Source organism: Brassica napus, chromosome C5, assembly GCF_020379485.1.
Source record: "Brassica napus cultivar Da-Ae chromosome C5, Da-Ae, whole genome shotgun sequence".
Taxonomy (NCBI): Eukaryota; Viridiplantae; Streptophyta; class Magnoliopsida; order Brassicales; family Brassicaceae; genus Brassica; species Brassica napus.
The window spans coordinates 22711572-22736852 of record NC_063448.1 but is presented as its reverse complement, the minus strand read 5'-3'; the positions used below and the strand labels follow the sequence as shown (position 1 = coordinate 22736852).

At 33.3% G+C, this 25281-nt stretch overlaps 3 protein-coding genes across 3 annotated transcripts; 1 reads left to right on the top strand and 2 right to left on the bottom strand.

The window, feature by feature from the left end:
* Positions 1-4635: 4635 nt before the first annotated feature.
* LOC106408843 lies at positions 4636-7268 on the bottom strand. The gene is made up of 10 exons (XM_048757065.1): positions 7189-7268; positions 6827-7054; positions 6494-6724; positions 6282-6409; positions 6173-6205; positions 5826-6105; positions 5495-5725; positions 5266-5405; positions 5073-5132; positions 4636-4935 (listed from the first exon to the last, which is right to left on the bottom strand). The coding sequence occupies exons 2-10, from the start codon at positions 7050-7052 to the stop codon at positions 4828-4830; spliced, it is 1437 nt and encodes a 478-aa protein (XP_048613022.1). The 5' UTR covers positions 7053-7054; positions 7189-7268; the 3' UTR covers positions 4636-4827.
* Positions 7269-13899: 6631 nt separating this feature from the next.
* LOC106409140 lies at positions 13900-14987 on the bottom strand. The gene is made up of 4 exons (XM_013849818.3): positions 14876-14987; positions 14654-14763; positions 14390-14560; positions 13900-14184 (listed from the first exon to the last, which is right to left on the bottom strand). The coding sequence occupies exons 2-4, from the start codon at positions 14753-14755 to the stop codon at positions 14101-14103; spliced, it is 357 nt and encodes a 118-aa protein (XP_013705272.1). The 5' UTR covers positions 14756-14763; positions 14876-14987; the 3' UTR covers positions 13900-14100.
* A 2034-nt stretch (positions 14988-17021) lies between these two features.
* On the top strand, positions 17022-19167 carry LOC106408845 (replication protein A 70 kDa DNA-binding subunit B-like). Its single transcript, XM_013849537.1, has 9 exons — positions 17022-17217; positions 17388-17483; positions 17608-17691; positions 17787-17871; positions 17948-18077; positions 18168-18361; positions 18467-18560; positions 18720-18923; positions 19015-19167. The coding sequence occupies exons 1-9, from the start codon at positions 17022-17024 to the stop codon at positions 19165-19167; spliced, it is 1236 nt and encodes a 411-aa protein (XP_013704991.1).
* The last annotated feature ends 6114 nt before the right edge of the window (positions 19168-25281 follow it).

The window sequence follows — 25281 nt, the reverse complement described above, 5'->3', positions numbered from 1 at the left end:
TCTCGTGAGTTGATGCAGCAGTAGTAATAGCTCTATCAAGTCTGCCTCTTAGGACTTGTATTCGTTCTTCAGTGTTACTCCTGTTGTATTTCTTCCATATAGAGATTTGACTTCTACATTGTCTTAGTCTTTGTGCTAAAGGTTGTTGTAGCAATTGTGTCTGCCCTGAACCCTTCCATCCTCTACAGACTGACTCATTGAAACCTTCTTTGTTTGACAGTCTACTATCATATCTGAAAACCCGTTTTGGTTCTTCTTTCTCATGTGAGATAAAAGTGACTAGAGGGCGATGATCAGATTCACCTATTTCCAAGAACTCTGTTTCAGAGGCCGGGAATTCTTGAAGCCATAGTCTATTAGCCATTGTTCTATCAAGGCAACATTGAATGTCGTGCGTGCCACGTTTTCCAACCCAAAAGAATCGATTACCAACAGACTTCAGATCCCGAAGGTTGTTGTTTCTGATCATATTTCTGAAATCTTGGAAAGATATCGCTGGCCTTTCTCTTCCTCCTATTTTCTCATGATTACCAAGGATTTCATTGAAATCACCTAATAGTATCCATGGTGCGTTTCTCCTTCCAATACCAAGCCGGTCTATCCTTTCCCATACTTGTGAACGCAAACTCTGATTTGGTTGACCGTAAATAAACGAGAAATAGAAAGAGCTGCTTCCATTAATACTGACTTTACAATCGATAAGATTAGGAGAAGAACTTAAAATTGAAAGCTGTACATGCTGATGCCAATAGATAACTAAACCACCACTAAGACCTCGTGGAGGAACTGAGACAGAATGAAGAAAACCAAGCTGAGCACCCACATCTCTGATATGATCATCTTGTTGTTTGGTTTCAGACAGGCAAATGATGTCCGGGAGATACTTTCTATTGATCTCCTTAAGGCGTCGAACTGTCGAGTCACTGCCTAAACCTCGATAGTTCCAACAGGTTACTTTCATGGGGGCAGTGGTGGTTCAGGGCCCACCGCGCCTCTCAAAGTGTTGTCTCCGTCTCCCTCTTGAATCTTTCCTTCAGCGTCCTCTGTAGCTCCAAGCACTGAATCTTTCTTCTTCCTCTTAGCATCCCCAGCCTTGCTTGTTTCTCCAATATGAGTAATCTTCTTTGACAGCATCATCTTGTTGTTCTCTGCATTAGCCATCCAAGCTTTCCTCTTGAGAGATTCTCGTCCATCACGTCTATCAGCGAATGGTGTGATCGAAAACATCTCCTCCATTTCAAATCCCTCCGAGAACAGAGAGGTTTTACCCGAGGGGTTCCAGAACTCCTCATCATCAGTATAAGAAGAAGCATCAGATTTCTCATCACCATCTTCTGCTTCATTCATATGATCCTGACCATCATTAACACCGTCTGGTGCCTCAGGAACATTGTCATCCACTCCTTGGATGTTATCAGCATTATTGATCTCCTCAATGAGAACACCAACATTACCATGCGGCTGATCACCCGGACCTTGTTCATCATCACCCTCATCATTCTCATCATCAAGACCTTCCTCAGGGCCGCCATTCTGGATGAGACAACGTCCGGAATCATGCGTGATCATGCCACAGACTTCACAAAAACCTCTAAGTCTTTCATAGTGAAACTTCAGCAAAGGGTTGACTCCCGGAGTGAATTGAAAGTTGCGTTGGAATTTAAGTGGTTGCCTGATATCCCAATTGAGTCTGAAACGGACAAACTCAAGACGCCCACCAGCTTCCTCATTGTAATCGACTTGGATGTATTGACCCATGAGCCTCGCAATGTGGATGACAACTTCTCTGTTCATATACTGGAATGGAATTCCACGAACTTGGATCCAAAATGGTATAAAGTTCAGCATCTCCATATCCATTAACGGGGTCCATTTCTGGAGGGTAAGCATACGATCAGCATAGGCCCACGGACCACGTCTGATCACGGTTTCCATCGCTTCTTCACTTGGAAAGATGAATTGGAAACGTCTTCCTTCCATGACACGCCCACGAACCAACCCATCAAGACCCCAAATCCGAGGCATAGTTGCTATGATTCCTCTCAGGTTCTGTTTTCTGGGCGTAGAGGGACGCCCCACCAAAATGAAACGATTTTCTTCAGCGGCACGACTAACAACATCAGAGGGCAGAACAAAGGGAGCATCATTACTTCCTAGATCAATGTCTTGAAGCGCACGGCGAACATTTTCTGTCATTGTTTACAAGGAAGAGATAAGACTTTCAAAAAATTAGACAGTGGTAAGTCAGTTTCCCATGGCCATTTATATATAGCCTTTGTAGAATGCAATAAACCGCATACATCACATTGGAAAAAGATTCCCAACATGAAAACTGAAGGCAAAGTGGGTGTACAACGTGCGAGAAACCCACAAGCACATACTCTAACTACTCCAACCACTAAGATCGTGGTGAGAAAACACAGGATCTGGGAAATCGCCCAGAAAATCGCCAGTAACCGTCTTGTAACCGTCATCAAAATTTTTTGTTATTTTCTTGAAACTTCTACATGAAATTTACTTCCGCTATATATTCCATTGAAACCTCATTCGTTAAACAAAAACATCCCTCAAACGTCTACCGGTATACTATTCTTCTTCTATGTTATATATTTGTTTGATGATTTTTTTTTTTTGTGATTCTTCTCCAATAATACACGTTTGATGATACATTTTTTTGTGTTGCCTAGATGAATCGTAACAGCGTAAACGGACAAGCAAATCACACGGCAGTGGACTATGGAGTGTCTACTCTTTCAGATCCAATGTTGCCAAATAAGTTTGATGGAAAGAATTTCTATGTTTGGAAACGAGAGATGGGGATATATTTAACCCGTTTGAAGTTGGATAAGTACCTACAGGATGACAAACCCGTAAATCATCTTTCTAATACCGATGTCCTGAAATCAGCAGACGAAGATGCATGGATCCATGGTGCTTATATGCATCAAACGTTCAATGGTTTTTTTCTAAGAAACACTTGCAGAAGGAGACATCGAAGAGTCGAAGACCGTAGCTATTGTACATCAATACACAAGCCAAGCATTTTTACATGCACAATCAAAAAAGAAACGACGCAATGAAAGCATGACACAGATTTTCTTCAAGATGATTTGTCCCGTTCGACATTCTGAAACTCCATTGTTGATGGAGGCAGAGATTTTGGGGGCTATAGACGGTTTAAGAGCATTTCCAAAAAAAACTTTATAACTTCAAATATAGAGTTTTTTGCTCTCCAAAAAGAAACTTCAAAACTTCAAATTTAGAGTTTTGAAGAGTAAAACTTCATATTTCAAGTTTCACTACTCAAAACTTCAAATTTGAAGTTTCATATTTTTATTTGCATTTTGGTCCTTATAATTAATTATACATCACATTTATGACTCTTAAATATTTTTCGTTTATTGTTTTAATATTTAATCTTAAAATTTTTCATATCTCATAATTATTTCATTTTTTTTTTTATAAATTTAAGTTTTCACATAAAATTAAATATTTTAAACTAGCGTTAGACAACAAAAATATTACAAAGAAACTTAATAAAAACTTTTTTAAAAGGTACATGAAAACAACAATTATTACACACATTTAAATATTACAACAACACTAATTGTCTCGTAAATTTACTATGGAACCTTATAAAGTTCTAAATATTGTTCAAACAAATTTTATGTAACTAAATATGGAGCATTACGAAAATATATAATATTTAAGGACTAATGTGGTATTTTTCTTGTATTTTAATATTTAATTATGTATTTCTATTTATAGTTTTATATTGTAGTGTAAGATATTATTAATTAATATTGTTATAATATGTTTTATGTTTGTTCTAGTTATTTATAAAAACTTTATGGATCGACATTAATTATGACAAATATAAGGACTATAGAATAAATTACAAATAATTTTGAAGTTTAGGTTTGAAGTTTTACATTTGGAGAAGAACATCTTGAAACTTCAAATATAGAATTTTGCAAACTTTATAATAGAGAGTCTTTTTGGAGATGTTTTAAGATGGATTTCTATAGTTTGAGGACCTAAATTTTTCTTTTCCACAAATTTAAGGGCCTATTTATATGTAAACTTTTTCCAAAATTTTAAAGCTTTTGGTTATATTGATTTGCTCACAAAATTATTCATCACAATATGAAACTTTACAAAAATACAGTTTGCCATGTCCATAGTTTTGAGTCTCCATAAATATACTTTTTGGAAAGCCATCCAGATTTTGTAAGATGCTTTCCAATTTAAATTGAATAAAAACTGTTTGGCTATTAAGTTTTATTTATATCAGTGAACAGATTAATTGTACTTGGCCTAGTGGCCGCACACCTAGTTCGCTGGTTCGACATTCGTTAGATGCAAACTTTTTTTATTTTTCGAAATTGATCATAGGTTAGAAACACACTGTTTTTTTGGAAAGCCATCCAGATTTTGTAAGATGCTTTCCAATTGATTAAAAACTGTTTGGATATTACGTTTTATTTGTATCAGTGAACAGATTAATTTTACTTGGCCTAGTGACCGCACAACTATCTCTTCCTGTCGCTGATGCTCAATGTTGCATGGGGGAAGCAAAATCCAAATGGTATTCGTGAAAAAATTACAAAGAAACACAAGCATAAAGAACTCATAAGAATCAAACATTGGAATTATATAATACTTATTTGATGGCCGGAAGAAAAGAAAACCAAAAGCGAACACATATCATATATATATCCCATGTGATAGTTTATTTAAAAAAAGGAAAGAAAGAGGAGACTAATATAAAATAAGCATAAATATTTAACATTTCCCGCTAGAGTAGAACAAAAACCATTCAATCTTTTAGAGATCCGATGGACCAATGTGCGCAGCTGGTCTCTTGGTGCCTCTTGGTGCGCAGCTGGTCTCTTGTTCACCTACATGTTCAGTCTTAGTCTCCCTCTCATTGCCCTAATTTTTCGATGTTTTAGCACCAAAAAAAAATGTCAATAAGAAACGCATTCTATTTAAGATTCGACCAAAAGAGAAGTCTAGCTTCAAATTTCAGCAAAATTATAAAAGTTTGAGATATTTTAAGTAAAACTTGCCTTTGGTTGTACGGCAGAAGTAGAAGAGCTATGTTTGTCTAGAGGATTACGGTAGGACACCTGCGTGACAACAACAAAAAGAAGCACATCCAGTGCAAATCAGAGGAGATAAGACAAGCAAAACTTAAAGGACGTGGGAGGATAGTAGGAGAAACGTATCGATACAAATATTAAGAAGCAGAGAGATGCTTACTTCCTCTAAATGTTCATCACTACTGAAATGAGTGGTGAGATCTTTAAGGCTAAAGCCAGAAAATTCGCACATTTCGCAAGAAACGTAACCCATTTCCCTACACTTGTACTCAAGAGCCTCGTCTTTATCATCTGCAGAACCTGAATTAGTTGGGGAGAAAAAAAAACTGATTCAAAAACAGAGTTGCTACAATCAGAGAGTGAGAGAGAGAGAGAGAGAGGAAAACCACCTAGGAAGCTTTCCCAGATCCAATCTCTAGAAACGACTGAAAGGAAGGTTTTCCAGAGATCTGCTGAAACGGGTTTTCGTCCAGGATGTGCCACGAGAATGGTGAATCCCTCATCGCATATGCGGAAAAGAGGTTCAGATAACATTTCCAGTGTAGTATCATCACATATGAGCATTAAAGTAGCCGGAGGTTGCGCACTCATTCTCCAGCCAAACAACAGAGACAGACAATCTGTTTTGAGCAAAAAGGAAATCAACGTTGAGACTATAAACAGCAAACCGTTACTTGTAAAACGAAAAAACCAAAGAAAGAAAGGGATAAAAAGACATACAGCCGAAGATGTTTGAAATATGGATTCCAGAGGAAAAGAGCGCTTCCAGGAGGGAAGCAGAGCGTGGGTTGAGATGTAGGTTGGACATGGCAGTGATGGTGACCGGACCAAGGTAGCCTGAATTTTTCAATGCCGATCTTATACTCCGACCAGCCAGCGAAGGACCAAAAGAATCAGGAAGCGGACAGCTGTCGATGTCCCAAAGCACAGTCGTTGTCGCCATATGCACACTTGGCCGAAAGCGAGAATGAGGAACGGGGACAAAGGATCTTATGGTTACCTTCAAGGTTTTAAGCACATTAAACAGAGAAGAAAAAAAAATAGAAACTGAAGTGTTTAAAACTTGCCTTTGGTTGATCACTCATCACCGTGTCAGACACCTAGCCGAAAAAAAAAGGACATCAGCAAACAAAACTTGGCAGGCAAGCTAAAAGGAGCGGCGGCAAATGTGCTTACTTTTACTTCCTGTGTGTGTTTTTCACACTTGATATGCTTAGTGAATTCTTCAAAACTCGTCGACCAACGAACACATGTTTTGCAAAAAAAATCCCCTGCTCTACATATCTGTTTACTATCCGCAGACCCTGAATCCATTGACAAAATTAAGCTTCGCTGGTTATTGAAAACACTGTGTGTGTGTGTGAGGGAGAGAGAGAGAGGACAAACACCTTTCAAAAAGGTTTCCCAGATCAACTCTCTTTTAACACTGCGGAGGAAGCTTTTCCAGAGCCATTCTGAACCTTCTTTTCGTCCAGGATGTGCCAGAAGAATGGAGGATATGAGAGGTTGTATCTTGAACAAAGTAGGAGCAAAGATTTCCAGTTGCTCATGACTGGAGATGAGCATTAAACACATCGGCTGTACCTCAAGCCAACACTTAACCATGTCCTCTAGATAATCTGTCAAGGAAACGTTGAATCAAACACCTTGAATTATAAATATATATATATATATATATATATAAAAAAAATAGTGAGAGAAAGAGAGAGGAGAAGATTAACCGCATTGGACGTGTCTAAGAGCGATTCCAGTGGAATTGATCTGTAGCAAGACCTCATCAGGGATGTGCTCTAGGTTGCCAATGGCAGTGATGTTATGACCATCGTAGCCTGCATCCGTCAAAGCCGATGAAATTCTCGGACCAACCAGATGAGGATCATAACCAGTGGGAACCGGACAGCTGTTGATGTCCCACCACACCGAGATTGGTATCAAGTCTTCACTCATCTCTTAACATTCAAACAAATCAATCAGATTCAAACAATTCGGTGTGTGTTAGGTTCTATTCTAGAAACGAAAATCTTCTTCAATCAAACATCAGACAAAGAATTCGTAGAGAGACTGCTAAATCAAAATCACTGACCTCGTTGATTGTCGAATCCTGAAGGCCAAACGGAAGGACCGAAATATTTATTTTGAGGGAGGTTTATATATATATGAATAATGTTGGAACCCTACTTTCTTCCCCTTTTACTTCTTTCCTATCTTTTTTTTCCCTCCCTTTTTTAAAAGCAGAATTCCGCAAATATAATATTTATGTATTAGTATATAATTTAATTTAAAAAATATTAAAATATGTATCTTTTTGGATTTAAATATTTTCTTAAATGAGACTCGACTCATATTCATATAGCTTTATTTAAATTATTTGTATCATGTTATAATGGAATTTTAAACCACTAGTCACAAAAATTTTAGTGTGGAATTTTTAATATTTTAATTAATTTATAGGTTTTTTTAAAGATTCAAAATATAATATACTAGGGATTTGTCCGCGCTTCGAACGGAATATTGTGTTTCATTTTTGTTAAATATGATCTATATGATGTAGTTATTTGATCGTTTTTATTTGTTAAAAATATTATTTGGTATTTTCATTGTGTTATGTAGTAATAGGTAATACGTTAATATATTTTGTGTTTATTTTTTCAATATTGTGTAGTACTTAGTAGTGATGGAGTGAACATCTGGTGTAAACAATAATAATTTTCAAAAACATTGTATTTAGGTATGTGTTGATTATAAAATTAAAGATTTTAGCGTCAAATTGTATTCTATTTTTTTAATATTTTTGAAAATTATTCTTTTAAGATATTTTTTGCACTCTCCCCATATTTTGACATTGAGTCGTCATCATCTATGTATTTTGTTTACCTTTCTGTGTGTGGTGTTTTCACCATCACCGTCACCTATGTGCTCTTGTTCTTCCTCGCATTCTTTTCCTCAATGATATTTATTGTAAATCGAATATATGATTTCCAAGTTGTGAAGTTGTTTCAGAAATTTTCAATGTGAGACTTTAACCATTTTTAATAATTTATAGTCATTTTAAAATATTTGAAATATAACATATTAAAAAATCTAATTTTTTTTATTATATGCTTAATGTGATTGTTTAATTTCTTTTAATAATATAAAATTATACAAAAAGTATAGAAGATAAAAAAAGTTTACAAACCGATCCTTGTTGATTTGGTATCTATCTATATATACTATTATTTGCGAAGTGATTTTTCGCAATAGAACTCTCACGTTAAAAGTTAGAGCGGTTAATATCGATAGTACCCTTAATGAATTATGAATATTTAGATTTATTATATTCTTAATTTATCAATTAAATATTGTAGTTAATCAAACTAACTAAAGTTTAATTACATTAGAGTAAATCATTTACAGCGCAAATTATAAAAGATATAATTGAAACTTACCACTTATTTATCGTTATTTTCTTCTTTTTTGAGAAATATTTGTCACTATCTTTCTATATAATATTTTGATTCTACTGGGTGATGTCATGGATTATGGATGATTATACTATTAACAATAGGAATTATTAGATATGTCTTTTCATATTGCTAAAGACAATATTATAGCCAAACTTATACACTATAATTTAGTAATATTAAATTATTACATATATGTTTTTATATTATATTTTGGTTTATTAATACTAAACCGACTATATTTAATATATATATACCACATAAGATAGAATAATAATTTATCTTTTAGGATAAACTTTTTAGGACAACCAAAATCAATTATTGTAATAATTTCTGAAAGGTTGGCAGACGATTCAAATGCTAGTCCGACTAGGAATGAGTTCACAAATGCTAGTCCTTTTCTAGTAGGGAATCCGCAGTATTGGCCTTACTTTAGAAACTGCATAGGTGCTTTAGATGGCACTCATATTCCTGTTTGTCCACCATCTGGAAATGTTGAGCCATATAGAGGTAGAAAAGCTGAAGCAACCATGAATGTGTTAGTCATCTGCAATTTCAGCATACGATTCATATACGCTTATGTTGGAGTTCCCGGGAGAGCACATGACACGAAGGTGCTAACATACTGTGCTACTGAAGAAGCTTCTTTTCCTCACCCACCAGCTGGAAAGTACTACTTGGTCGACTCAGGTTATCCAACCAGAGATGGTTACTTAGGTCCTCATCGCAGAACCAAATACCATTTGGATCAGTTTAATAGAGGAGGTCCACCATCAAACACTAGGGAACTGTTTAACCGCAAGCATTATGGTTTGAGATCAATCATTGAGAGGACTTTTGGTGTGTGGAAAGCTAAATGGAGGATTATGGACAGAAAACATCCCAAGTATGAGCTGAAGAAATGGATAAAGATTGTGACAGCCACAATGGCCCTCCACAACTTCATTCGGGATTCACAGCATGAAGATATCGACTTTTTGCATTGGGAAGGAGTGGAATCATATGAACAACATGGTGATGAACAACATGATGAACATGTTCAATACATACCAGCAGGTGATAGAGTGATGGAGAGTATACGTGACTCTATTACTCTAGAGATGGCAAGAGGAACTAGACTTCCACATTAGCATCAAACAGGTATGCGTCTATCCAATCCTTTTAATGGTAATAGGTAGAAGTAGAGCTCACCCTTGGCGAGCTTAGTGGGTTCACTTATGATTAATGCGTTTGTATCCTTGCTTAGAATGTTTAGGAATGACTTAATAGGACCTTGTAATGATATAGAGCGATCATTGATGAGATATTGGCATCAGTCTCATTATAATGTTTAGTAGGTTCTTCTTGTTTAGTGGTTTAGTGGGTTCTTCTTGTTTAGTGGTTTTGTAGTCTTGTTGTTGCTGGAAAAGTATTGAGCTTTCTTATAAGCTGAAAATGCATTTTTTTTTTTGAATTTTTGTGTCCCATTGTTGATTGACCAAAACCTCTTTATATGGCAGGTTTGGTACCTGATCGTATTGCTTGGAGTGTGGGAGTTCTTGCTTGGAATAAACGTATTGCTTGGAGTGTGGGAGTTACTTGGTTCGCAAGCCATCTTTTAAATTTCAGTTTTATAAAATTTGAGTTTGTACTTTGTGTTTCTACTTTGAATTGTTTAGAAGTTTATTCTAATTTGAGTTTCTACTTTGAATTGTTTAGAAGTTTATTCAAATTTGAGTTTTCACTTTGAGTTTTATTAGAAGCTATAAATTTTAATGCAATTTTAAATAAATGAATGAATATATGAATTTTAAATAAATGAATGAAATTATAAATGTATATGAACTAAAATTTTATACATGTCAAAATGACAATTTTAAAATAATTTTAGTTTAAATACATTTTAAACTAAATAATATTAATTAATACAGTTAAAATTAATATCAAACATATGATTAAATCAAAAGAATTGTATATTTGTAATTTGTTTATCAAACTCATTTGAATGGAAATAAAAAAAAGAAACAAACATCAAATCCATTCAAATAGTTCATTTAAATGACTCATCTAGATGGAAAAACAAACAACCCTTAAAATCTGGATGAATCATTTGGATGGATCACATAAATGAATCAGCTGAATGGAGATCACAAGTGGAGAAACAAACAACACCTAAGTGGTGGTTTTACTGTGCATGGTAAATTACTAAAAAAAATCATAAATTTTGGTCTTTTAACCGTAGCTTTAGTTGTATTTATTTTATTGTTTAAACAGAATTATTTTTTTGACAAAAAAATAATATTAATTTAACCGTCCAAAAACCTTAAAAAGGCGCTAGTGAATGAGCTGATAGTAGCTTGATCCACATAGTGATATTTGGTTTATGTAATTTATGTAATTTACACATGTTCTTAAGAGGAGAGTTAAGTGCTATGACATGTATGTCATACCACATGTGCTATTTACGACTATATAGGAAGCGAGGGATTATTTTATTTTTAATCCATATCCCTCTCATGTGAGTTCCTACTAACCTATTTATGGTTACAAAGTTACCCTTGAACCTTCAGCTATATTCTCGAAAGAAATATTTAATGTTTTCTACTTTAGTATATTTTTCAACGGCAATGGAATAATTAGCCTTATGGGACATGCTAGGAAAACAGTTAGTTCGAAACAGATGGACATGAGATTGGAAAAGAAAACTATTTGACATATGTGTTTTTTAAACACATATGCTTTAGGGATCAGGAATGTTAAATCGATATAAAAGACCAATGAGTTTGGGGAACAACGAGACATGCTGAAAAGCAAAGTTCTCTAGGGTTGTAACTTGTATGTATTCCTAACAGGTGCATAATTTAACTCCCAAGTGTTAGTGTACTTGTAAGGGTCGCACGGTTCATTTTCCCTATGATTTCTGAGTTAGGATTCTCGCGCTTGATCTTTAAGACTTCTCTAGTACTTGACATGCTCCCAATCATGTGTGAGTGGGAGATATTAGTTTACGGTCGGTTTGCATCCATGATTAGGCAGCATACCAAACCGGTTTGGTTAACCGCTAGTTTTAGGAAATTATTCGCATCAATACCATTAAAAGAGGATCATTCTCAAATTATATCCTTAATGAAAATTGCAGTTTTCTCAAAAATACCTTTATTTTTACAAAGAATTAATAAAATTCATTAATGGCATTTAAGTCTTTTGGTTTTGGGCCTACAGATACACCTAAATGGATCTATAAATAATAGGCCTATATATATATTTAAAATATATATTAATTTTAAATTTAATATAAGTATAAATATATTATGAACAATAAATGAATTAAGAAACATGAAAATATTATTTTCTTAAATATACGTATCAATATTCAAAATAGATCATTTGAATATTATACATATTTTCAATACAAACCAAAATCGTATATCCTACGCCATATATCATATACATATTTGAATATCATTTTTCAGTGTATAATGTCATTTTATACATAATATTAATATGGCAATTACGAGTGTTCAAGAATATTTTAAAAACTATCTTAAAATAAATTTTTAAATCTAAAATACAAACAAAAACTTATAATAGGTTATTAATAACGAAAATAAACTAATATTGTCATATCAATAAGTTATTTTATATTATCATTTTTTATTTAGATAACATGATAAAATTTTATCAAATTCTAAGGAATCACTAATTTATGTAATATTAATAAATATATGAGTAATTTAATCAATTTTTTAAAAAAGTACTATAAGATATTTTGTTATCGGATCAATAGTATCAGATCGCGGGTTAATAGTGAGTTTTTAGGTTTTTACCGGGTTATATCGGATTTTTAATTAACAAATTTTTCATTAAATCCGAACAGGATTATATACAATGTATCGGGTCTATAGGTTCAAACATGAATCTAGGTCAGATATGAAAACAAATTTTAAAACTCAAACATTATTATAGAACAGCTACCATATTTCGAACAAATACCATATTTTGAAGAGAAAAAAAACAAATGATAAAAACCTAAAAACTCAATTGTTATGGTTCGAAATGAAAAATAATGGTAATTTGTAAATCAGTTTTCGATTAATAAATGAAAAACAAACAAACCCGCGCTTTCTAAGCGCGGGTCAAAATCTAGTAACTCCTTAAATGAAGATATGTGACTCTTCATTTAAAAGATGCGTCTCTTTGCTGAAAATACATGTCTCTTCCTTGAACATATGTGACTCCTCACAAAATGTCTCTTGACTGTCTATATATATAGACATTGCAAATAGAAGAGAACCAATTGTAATAATATATTTATAACAAATATATTTCTAAAGAGTGAGTAAAAAGTTTTAGAGAGAAGAAGCTTCAATGAATCAACTAGAAAGGTACTTGAATGGGGATATGTGGTTGATTTCCATCTGTGATTTCTTTCTGATTCTTGTATCCAATTCCAGATTGTATCAAGCAATGTTCATCGCTAAACTAGATTAGTATGTTTTCGGTTTAACGCGCTTCCGCATATAGATCTCTAACAGTTCTATTATCCCAGTAGTGACCCTGAGCGTCGTCTTTCCGAGATCTAATGAATGTTTCTTGGTACTTCAACCTTCCTCAAAATAATATTTAGTGTTGTAACAATGTCATTAGATCTCAAGATATATTTGCATACATTGTCTTACTTCCTTGTTGTTTTGCAAATTTTCAGTTGTTCTACCACTCATCATCACGATGATTGATTCAATTGTTGTTTTTCTGTAATGTCGTATCTTACAAAACCACTATTTCATTGTTGTTTTGATACGATTATAGCAGGGTTTGGTGGATTCTCGAGAATTATCTTGTGAGTCTACAAAATATTGAAAATAGCTTTTGAAAGTAGAAGAAAAATCTTTGTATATTTTCCTTTATTCACAGATGCAAAACTATACAATGTATACGGTGGTTAACCTAAAAAGAGTGAATGCAAAAGAAAAAGAACTCCAAAAAAATCGAAATGTTTCGTTTAAGAAGTGGAGAATTGTTCACATCTCTAGTAATTTGCCTATTACTCCCGAGATGGAAACGTTAAGAGAAGACATTGTAGCTTGAAAATCAAGTAATGAGTAAGGGCATGTTCACTTCACATAAAGTAAAACAGAATTGTCCATATTTCTATTGAAAAAATATGTGACGTAAGCCCCACGACATGGCTGGTTCTTTGATCTAACCGTATATTTTGTGATTAGAAAGTTTCAAACATATTTTTGGCACATATTATCGTAGCTACGCATTAGTTTCTTAGTTTCTTGCCACTGCCTCTCGATTTTAATCAAGATGCAGAAGAAGAAGACCCGTGCAGTAGATTGTTGCGGTTTGACATGACAAACCCAAAAAAAAAAAGAACAAACATTATTTTAGTATTAACAGTCTTAACTACTTCAATAAAATCATGAAAATCAATCGTAGGTATTACAAGTTTGGTCCTCTTAACAGAATAAAATCTAAAACTTCAAACAACTTAATCTCCAGCTCTTAACTCCTTGTACGCAAAACCAGCCTTCTCAAGAAGGAAAGCTATTATATTGGTTCTTGTACTAATCCGTACTGACCTTCTTATCAACACTTGACTTACTGAGGATTACAACTCCAATGGTGATCGATAAAGCTCCCGCAAACCACTGCATTATTTATCGGAAAATGTATCAGCCAAACTCATGTTACAACTCCAAAACTACCATTTCAACATAACAATTGGTGTCCTAAATACACGCAAACCTTAAAAACAAGTACAAGTTATGGAATCTGCAATAGTAATAGGCTTTGACATCCAAGAAAAGCATAGCATAAGAAACATTGTTTTCAAGATTTAAATAAAAAACTTACACGGAATGATAAGGACTCGTGAAACAGAAAGAGGCCAGCAAAACCGGAAGAGAGGAAATTAGCAGCAAAGTTAGTGACGGTAGCTTGTAGAGAAGAGAGAGCTCTTAAGCTGTTTACATAACATCCCCACATTACCACATTGCATAATACAACCAATCCATATTTTAGCACCTGTTAAACATTAAAAAATTCCAAAATTAAATTAATCAAAATGCTCTAAGGAAAAAAAAACAAATGAAGCTAAGAAAATGTTATTATTATTACGAGAGATGAGAAGAACTTTGCAGAGATGGCAGCAAGAGCTGCATTGAACCCAGCAGAGATTGCCCAGATGTATCCTCTTTTCTTTAGTTGTACATCACCCATGGATCCACCTGAGGTTTTTCACAATCAAAGATACGATCAGAAAGAAAAAAACTGCACAAACTTCAATCAATTTCAGAGAATTGAAGTGTTTTCATGAGTCTCTTTGGGTTCTAATCATACCTTTGATTTGTCGCAGTTTCCCCTTTTCGTTTCCCCTTAGGCTACAGATTGGATCAAATCTGAAATTGGAGAAGAAGAAGAAGGCATGTTAAACACTTTATTTGGTCATATCTGTTTTGATTGGGCTTACGGCCCACTACTATTTCAGAGCCCATTTATGAATCTTAAAGATCAAGTAAATGAGAGAATAATGCAGTTGTTTAAGGAGAGTAACAATGAAACCAAAATCGGTTCAAATGATGTCTGAGATCTGAAGTAGCTTAAAGAAGCTATGTTTAGCTTGCAGCATGGTTATAAATTTAAGCTGTGTATACATGATTTAACTACTGTTTTTTAGTTTTGGAATTTTTCTAAATTAATTGTTTAGTTCAGATTAATTAATTATGATATGCATAAAAATATGAGTGACATTTCATTATAATTATTTTATTATAATTATTTCACAAAATTAAGGACAAAATCTTATAATGGATTTTTCTTTAATAGTGTAGAAGATATATAAAAATGGTCAAATAAAGATAATGATTTGTTTCTTTTATAAAATACCAACGCAAATGAATAACATTAATAATAATAGTATAATGTAATAAATACAAGGTAAATAAAAACCAAAATAGATTTAAATAAGAGAAAAATACAAAAATAGCACTAAATCAAGTTTTTGTTCCCAAACTAGCATTCAAGGTCAAAAGTCACAAAAATAGCACTTAATGTTTTATCAAAAGTCACAAATTTAGAGTTTAGAGTTAAAGGGTGGGGTTTAGAATTTAGGGTTTAGGGTTTAGAGTTTAGGGTTTAGAGTTTAGAGTTTAGGGTTTAGGGTTTAGGGTTTAGGGTTTAGAATTTAGGGTTTAGGGTTTAGAGTTTAGGGTTTAGGGTTTAGAGTTGAGAAATGAGGTTTTGGGGATAAGATTTCAAATTTTGAATTTAGGGTAAAAATTAAAATTTTCAAAAGATATAATGCTATTTTGGTCATTTTAGTTTTTGAGTGCTATTTTTGTGATATAAACTTAGAAATGTGCTATTTTGGAGATTTGCCCTTTAAATAAACATGAAAGCTTTAAACCAAATAAATAATATCCTCTCACACAAGAAGTAAAACGTTTGACTACTTCATACACTCAAGTTCAATAAGAGGCTCTGTACCTCCCCCGTACTGTACAAATTCAACTACATTAGCATATTATACTTTTGTTGTCAAACCAAATAAACACATCACATGATCGAAATATTTAAATGTACATTGTGAGAACAAAAATCCACCTCTAAAATTATTCACGAACACTTCAATTTTATAATAAGTTATCTCGAGAAAATAGTCGTCCGAGCGATGCTAAACCATGATTAGTAATTCACTTACTAGATTCAGTATCATTTTAAAAACAAAGTATTTAACCAATACGTCTGGAGTGAAACCCTGACCAGATTGCCACATCGATGATATTAACAAAGTATTCGAGAATTGTTATTAATTTAAGAAAATGAAAGAAATTTTTATCTTCATTCAAAAAAGATAATTACAAAACAAACACACAAATCTACATGTTTTACTTTTGGAACATCGACTTTACTTTATGTTTTAAATTAAACTATATTTACTTTGGTGTAACTATAAGTTATTTATTCTATTTGTATTGAATCAATAAGTGAAACTACTTATACTATTTTTTTTTGACCTAAACAACTTCAAAACAAAGTAATATACTACTGTCACTAACCAATATCAAATGGATCAAAAATAATAATTTTGAACTCATTAAAGAATAAAACATACGAACCCGGCGCGTAGCATCGGAATACCACTAATACTATAATACTTGGACATGACTCAGAGTATATACTCCTAAAACCATAGTAATATCTTCTCTATTAAAAGAGAAGTACCATTTTTATCTACTAGGCAAAAGTCATAGTAGGACCATCTAATTAAACTTTTTAAGCCTTTCATTTACTAACCATTTGGTAACATAACATATTAAAAAACATTTATATTTATCTTATTCATATTAGAAGCGATTTTAGAGTGTTTTTATATTAGAAGCGATTCACTTATTAAAAAGTTTAATTTAATATATAAGATTAACGACATCAGTTTTTTTCTTATTTTTAGGGTACTAAGATTCATTGCTCATGCAAGAATGATCACATGTTTCGTGTTGAACGTGATTTGCCTTTGGGAGTATGGCGTTTGATTACAAAGTTTTCGCTCTCAAATGCAACTGGTCAATACCGACCAACCAACCATGCTTACAAGATGTCTATTATAGGCGACAGTAAGATTAAGGATTCAGATTTCCATTGCGATGATATGTTCTTCTCTTTTGCAAGCTTTGAAGATGTTGGTAATGGGAGTATTAAATCACACTTTTTGATCGGTTAAGTTTATCTTACAATCTATATTTTACATTTATTTTATTTGTGATTGGTTAAGTTTATCATAAAGTTGAACGTATTTGCAATGATGATTTAAGTATAAGGTACCAACATTGTTTTCCTTTGTGAATAATTGCAGAAGTAATCGGTCAAGTTGAGAGCCTTAAAGACGTTCAAACTGTTCAAGTTAAGCAAAAAGACAGGAAAAAGTTGAATTTCGTCTACGTGACACCAAGTAATTTGTTTTTTTGTACCCTGCAGATTATCTTTAATTTATGTTATATTTATGTTATTTTTTTAACACCTTAACTGTATTAGGAGTGAGACTATTGCATGTTGTCTGTGGGGAAAATATGCAGAACAAATTGAATCTCATGTTCAAGAGGCAAATGACCCAAATATGATTTTGGTTATAAGATTTGCAAAGATCGGATTTTATCAAGGTAATACAAATAATTTAAAATGAAAATGAAACTCTCAAGGATTGAATTTATCATCTCAAATACTCTTAATACTACTATTTGTTTTCTTCTTATAGGAGAAGTTCAAATTACCAACGCATTTGATGCATCATTGGTTCTGATCAATCCGGATTTGCCTGAAGTCGTGACTTTCAAAAGCATGTAAGTATGTCTACGTTGGAAATATTTATATGAAAAACATTGAGTCTTGACCAATAATTATATTCTTTTGACTTAGGATGCCACAAAATGATACTGCAATTACTCCTTTCGATCAAAATTCAAACAGTAAGGCAATCAAGGCTCCAAAGGTGGACTGGAATGAAGTTGATGTCAAATCAATCTCAGAAATATTGGTGGCCATGAAGGTATAATTATTTCTACATTTATATAATTTTAAACCATTTACATCACCTATATAGTCAACTATTTTAATCTTGAACTAATTATGTTTGTAGATTGAAAGCTGCAAAATCATTGTTTCTATTGAAACAGTAGATACAGATTGGGGCTGGTTCTATTTTGGTCATGACAGGTGTAACAAACGTGCCGAGCAAATTGTTAGGAATGGTTCAGCAAATTTGTCGGTTGCAGATAAACCTTTATGGTATTGTAAACGTTGCCGTTGTAATGTCACAAATGTGTCTCCAAAGTAAGTTTACCCATGGATTGAGTTTCATTTCTATGAATGTATTTGTGAATAATATTTTACGGGAAAATCAACTAAATCTAATATGTGAGTTTTTATGTTGTACAGATACAAACTGCATATTGTTGTGCAAGATAACTCAGGTACATGCAAGTTAATGTTGCTGGATACTGAAGCTGAGGCCATAGTCGGCTGTAAAGCTGTTGAGCTATGGGATGGGTCATATGATGAGCTACTGTCGAACCATGCTTAACATTATTATATGATTTACATATCATACCTATATTGTTTCTGCTAAACTTTGTTTCTGCTAAACTTTGTTTCTTTGGCTAACTATGTTCTTATTATTTACTTAACCCAGATTGAAGATCCAGAAGTTTTGCCAGAACCAATCAAAGAATTAGTTGGCCAATCTTTCTGTTTTGGAGTTTCTTTGGAAAATGATAATGTGACCAACGGCTCTGATATATTTATGGTCTCTCAAATCTGGTCTGGAGATAAACTTCTCAAAGCAGAATCACATTCTGTTGTCAGCAGAGAATCCTCCATGATCTCTGGTGGCGAGGTTAATGTCTTATATATCGATTTTATAATTTTTATTTGTATATATTTATTACTTCTTGACATGGAATTTGTGTGCATTTTCATTATTTTAGGTTTCTAAGTTGGATCCAAACAGTCAAACAACTTCTGAAGGTTGTTCAACCCCGTTCTCCAAACGCAAAGATGGTGATCTACCTGACATGTCCTCATCATCAAAAAAACTGTGCACCAAGATTGTCAAGGTGGAGAAATCGAAAAAGGATTAGTTTGGGACGGTTCTAAGTGATGAAGTTTGGTGGGTATGGATGTAATGTTCTGGAGTAATTTGGATATTTTCTACATTTAAGTTTTATTTGATTCTGTTTTTAGCTTTCTGGTGTTTTTCATTGATGTTTCGTATTTTCAATTTTAATATCTATTAATAAAAGTTTGATTATTTCTTCATCTAAATTTTAATATCTAACTAACAATCAACTTGAAAAAATGAAACAAACTTTAAATATTCGATTATTTCTTCATCTAAAACATTTAAATGCAACCATATCTTCTAAATTATCAACATACCTTTGAATGAATACGGGTATGTGTCTAATGGAGTCGGCATCATATGAGGCAGAGCATCTTTACTCCCCAAAGCATAACTTCAACATTATCGGCACTTGCAGGGTCAACCTAGCAGTTAGAAAAAAAAAGCACATACATCAAACAGAGTTAAATAACCTATATAGAGTTATACAGATGAACACATCTTCTAGAGATCCTCATTGTTTTATAACTAGATAAAATATATGTTTCTGACTTAGAAATATTCAACACGTTTCTTGCTACTTTAAATTTTAGTTATTAAAATAAAATCTAATCAGATCAAAATCGTAACTAAAATATAACAAATCATCTAATATTAACCTAAATGTCTGGAATGTTTTTATTGTTTATATTTCATTAATTAAAATTCGACTTGAGAAATTACCTGAAGATTCAAGCAATAGAAATTTTGCTGCAAACAATCAAAATTTTAGATGATATATTGTTGTAATTTTTAAATGAAAAACTATCTCTAATTATCTCTAATGAAAAATTATCTCTAATTGCCCTTGGCAGTTGCATTTGCTATAACAATCAACAAAAGCCAAGGACAATCTCTCTCTGAAGTTGGCATCTTCCTACCCAGACCTGTGTTCTCTCATGGACAGCTATATGTGGCTATTTCTAGGGTCACATCAAAGAAAGGATTGAAGATTTTGATTGTGGACAAAGATGGTAAACCTCAGAAGAAGACTATGAATGTTGTTTTCAAAGAGATTTTCAACAACCTATGATATGTATATGTAAGAAACGACAGGTATGTTTACTTATGGATCAATTTTTTTTTGAAATTTTAGGATGATATAAGGTTGTAAAATATATTTCGTGATTAGTTGCAGGTTTCGTCGAGAAGAGGGAATGCGATGGACTTCTACTTTTTACTATGCTATTTGTTCAAACTTGAGACAAGTTTTGTTTCTTCTTTTAGGAGTCAGTCCACAATCAGAAATAATGCTATGTTTCATTCAGCAATGTTTCATTCAAACCGATAATCCTACTAATACTACTCTTAAGACTAATAATCTGCGCATATTAATAAAAGTTTGTTTAATAAATTACTAACCTTTTTACTTTTAGAATTATGTGTAATGCTCCTCTTCAGTTATATCCTTTTTGTATCACTTTTGCTTTTCCACTATGTTTTGGTGTCATGTAATTAAACAGAAAAAAAAAATCAACACAAGTTAGTCATTCTTCAAGGGATATTTTGAAAACAAAAGCATACGAGATACTGAATTTACAGATAGTTGTAGTTATAAGCAAAGAAGTATGTTCAACATTTACCATAAGCCGTGGACAAGTGATATACTAAGTTTCATACATCAGCTATAAGAATGAACATAAACAGTTGACAAGTGATTTACGAAGTTACGGACATCAGCTATAAGCACACAATTACAGAGAAACAATTAAAGTTATATTCCACCATGATAATATTCTGAAGCAAAGTGGAAACAACTCAGCACATCTTAAGATCGAGAAACATAACATTTATAATTTGAAACAATATACATCTATCTTAAGCCAACTTCTATTTAAAGGATAGTAAACATGGACAAACAGTAGGAAACATAGATATTACTAAAGATGATAACACGCATAAATGATTAATCAAAACAGAACCGTGCACACAATCAATTGATAGTTACAAGTCAGAAAAAAAAACATACTAGAAACAAAGATTGTTTTGGTTTCAAGACAGAACAGAACATAAACTTTGCCTTATACTTGATTATGGTTTTAATCTTCTTTATCGTAATCAAAAGAACGGCTTGCACCTATGTTCTTAGATCCCAGAACTTTCCAAACGAGACGAATCTTAATGATCTGTTGGACATCTTCAATCTCTATTTGTAGCGTTAAATTCATCTGGAATTGTATACAATAAAACTATTAGACACATAGATAAACCATAAAATTCAATAATCCGTAAGGCTTTAACTTCAAAACAACAAAAATCAAAACCTTTGGAGCCGCCTGTTTCACCATGGATTGCATGTTGATGAATCTTTAGCAATTTAAATCTTGAGGAATCGTTAAACTGTTATGTTGAAGGGTTCAGTACTGTAAGAACGACCACTGATCCCCAAGAAAGGTAAGAACCCTAGCTTAAGGAATGATCGGGGAAGATGATCGCTCTGTTTTTTTTTGTTAGAGTTTGATCCTAACTATTTTTTTTCCTACGCTAATTAGTTAACTTACTAAATGGGCCTTTTATAAATTAGTCAGTAAATATTCAATATCTCCAGCCCAATAGTTACACCATGATCCATAAAAGTTATGTTTCTATCTTATTTTTTTTTTAAACAAACAATACAAAATTTGAATGAATCAGATGTTAATGAAACGTGAATGAAACCGTTTAAGCAAATTGAAACATACTGATACAAAACATAAACAACTACAGATGTTATATCATTGCAAATAAAAAAATAGCACCCGCGCTGGTGCGCGGGTTCGATCCTAGTGTTATTTGAATTACAAGCCTATGAAGGGCGTGACTGTATATAGACGAGTCCATTTTTATTAATGTTCCCAATTCAAACCATTTCGTGATTAAACCAGTTCCTAGTTAATCTGTCTTTTCTAGTTTAGTTTGGTACTCAAATATTCTTTTAAAAGAATTCATTTGCAGTTTTGCACTCAGCCAGAGAACTGAAATGAAACCCGTTACGTACTTACGTAATGTAACGGAAAGAACGAACAAAACGTCTTTTCGAAAAGAAAATGAAAAACGAACAAAACGAGGCGTATATAACGGAAATACATGCACTTCCAAATTTAATAATTTTTTCATCAACAAAAAAAGATTGTTTATGAGACCTTATTATAATTATTAAATTATATTTCTGAAGAAAAAAAAATCGATCATTCTTTTCCAGTACACATCGATGGACTAACTTTAAAAACACGACTTGATAAATGATACACTGTACGTTCAAGGTTGTATTCTTTGTATATATAATTAATCAATCCAAGATTTCTTAATCATGTAAAATAAGAAGATACAAGGAAAAGAAAACACAAAAGTTAGATATTGATGAAGCCAATAATATTAGACATTATGTGGGGGAATAATGAAGAGTAGTTGGTGAAAAGTGAAAACCTTCCTATGTCTTCCACATAATCATTTCATCATTGGAAGCATATATATTTGTTGGACAAAGCTTTTTAAACGGTGGACATCCGAAGTTCAAAGAGCAGCCTTTTGCTAGAATTATTTGAGCCTTCTTTAGCAATATACAAGAACAAAATGTATCTTCTGTTCTTGTCAAGGTGTTTTCGATTCATGAGATCTGAACACATTTCTATTTTACTATGTAATATGTATATGTATCTATCAAAATTTTTTTTTTTTAATGATTGATCTTATATCTCTAGTCGCGATGCACATTACTAATTTCCATTTTTAGTTACATTTCCTTAAAGTTTATTAGAATTTGATGTAAGAAAGAAAGTAGGGGCACACTTTGCATTAGAGGTCGAAGATAATTGGCTAGGGTCATATATAGCCTAGGTACATATATATCTTTTGTAGCTCTGATGGTAAATGGCTCACGGCTGTGAGTTCCGCCACCCGTGTTCGAATCCCGGCCACTGGAGAATTCATATGCGGAACCCCAACGCCCGAGACCGAAGACCGTTTACGGTGACCCACATGGTGACCAGCGCATGCTAAGTCTTTGGTTGCTTCGGTTTCTAGTCTGGACCACTTCGGTGGGGCCAAGACACTCGGTTATAAAAAAAAACATATATATCTTTAATTTAGTTTAGCTATTTGCTTAAAAGAGACGATAGGACTAATGTTTGGCTTGTCTTCTTTTATATAGTCTGCGGCAGTATTTATATTGCCTATTAAAAACGTTAATTGTATATTTGTATCGTAATTGGATTATGGATATCCGAAGTGCTTCGCTTGTCTTCTTTTATATAGTCTGTGGCAGTTAGGAATGTCAAACACGTTGATACGTCATGTCCTGTCCCGTACCATTGCGGGCTCGTCTTTTCGCGGATCATGGCAGGCCAGGCCCACGCGGGCTGCGGTTACCAAAAGGTCAGCCCGATCCCGCCCCACATAAGTGCACAATCCCTTACAGATCGTCGCGCGGGCTGGACGGCAAATGAGTGCATCAGGACACTTCTATACGCTGCAGGCTGCTCCAGTCCTCCAGGACACTTCAAGCTGATCCAGTAGTTCAGTACACACCTAAATGCACATAATGAAGATACATTCAAGCATCTACTATTCAAGCTCAACTAAATTTGTTATATATTGTTCTTATTCTTGAAATTATTAAGTCTATTTCTTCTATCACAAGTGCATGTATAAGCTGAGATAATTATATATATATATATATATATATATATAACTAAATTTAAAGTGCATGCAGAAGATAAGATGTTAAGTCTGAAGCAAATTAAATTTTTAAAAAACACCAAATCATAGTACTTAAAAGAAAACCAAACAACTTAAACAAAAAATCTCAAATTGTAATTAAAGCAAAATACCAACTAAAGATAACATTTCAAACGCGCTCATCTTCATCTTTCCCATCGACAATAGACTCAAATGATGGTAATTTCTCTTCTTGACCATCACCATCACCATCACCATCACTGTTGATTTCTTCTTCTGTAAATATCAAAAACTTCATTTACTTATGATTGAGGATATGGTACTCTACAATAAATTATAATGTGAGTTATTTACATAAGATTCGTATCCTTTGATCCAATTCCTCGAGCATATCAGAGATTGCACATTTTTTGGGAGTAGACGGCTCCTATATTTGTTAAGAACTCGGATCCAATACTAAAGGAGGACTCTGAAGCCACTGTTGTGATTGGGATAATTAGCAGATCACATGCCATTGCAGCCAAGCACTACAAGAAAAACGCGTTTTTATAGCGGACGAATAACGCTATCTAACGATAGGATAGCGGTTTGTTAAGCGCTGTATCATCGCCCGTCATAATAGGTCGAGGACATTAAATAGCGGTATTTCGTTGTGCTATCTTTTCTTCCGCTACGATAGCGCTTTTATTTCTGCAATTAAATATTATTTAATAGCGTCTTTTTACTGCTATTACTAATTTTATAAATAGCGTTTTCTGTTTGTTTTAGTTAATTCTACTATAGCAGTTACCAAAGTGCAATGTATATATGTACTACTATAGCAGTTTCATTTGTGCTGTATATATAATGTTAATATATTTATATATTTTAAATTTTAATTTTTATATATTTATATTTTTAAATTTACACAAATTCGTTTTCTGGGATTTTGAAACAAAATATCAACTTATATAAATAAACATAAATTTCATAGATTCAACTTAAACAGATTACATAGTTGTTCACACATCCTTAGAGATTACATTATAAGTTCACACTAAAGCAACATTGTAATCCTTAGAGATACACAATGTTATCATTTGGCCAAGCCACGGTGCTTCCTACTGCATCACCCATGAATTCGATTTCAGAGTCTGGCCTCCACACTCGAGCCCCATCGAACTCGGAAACCTCTACCCAAACCTTCGTAGCATTGGGACCTAAAGGAACGAAATGCACTTTCTCTGCTGGATCAGTTGAGAACACACGACCTAAAGCAACTCTCTGTCCTAAGTTATGACAGTCCAAGAGAGCAACCTTCGGTTTGCCACCTTTGTTGCTACTACTAGTGCTGTTACCACCACTCTAAAACCAAAAAAGACAAACACATTCACCACAATATCAACACCGGCAACCTAACAATTCAATATCTAATCACCTTCTAAGAATTTACAAACTT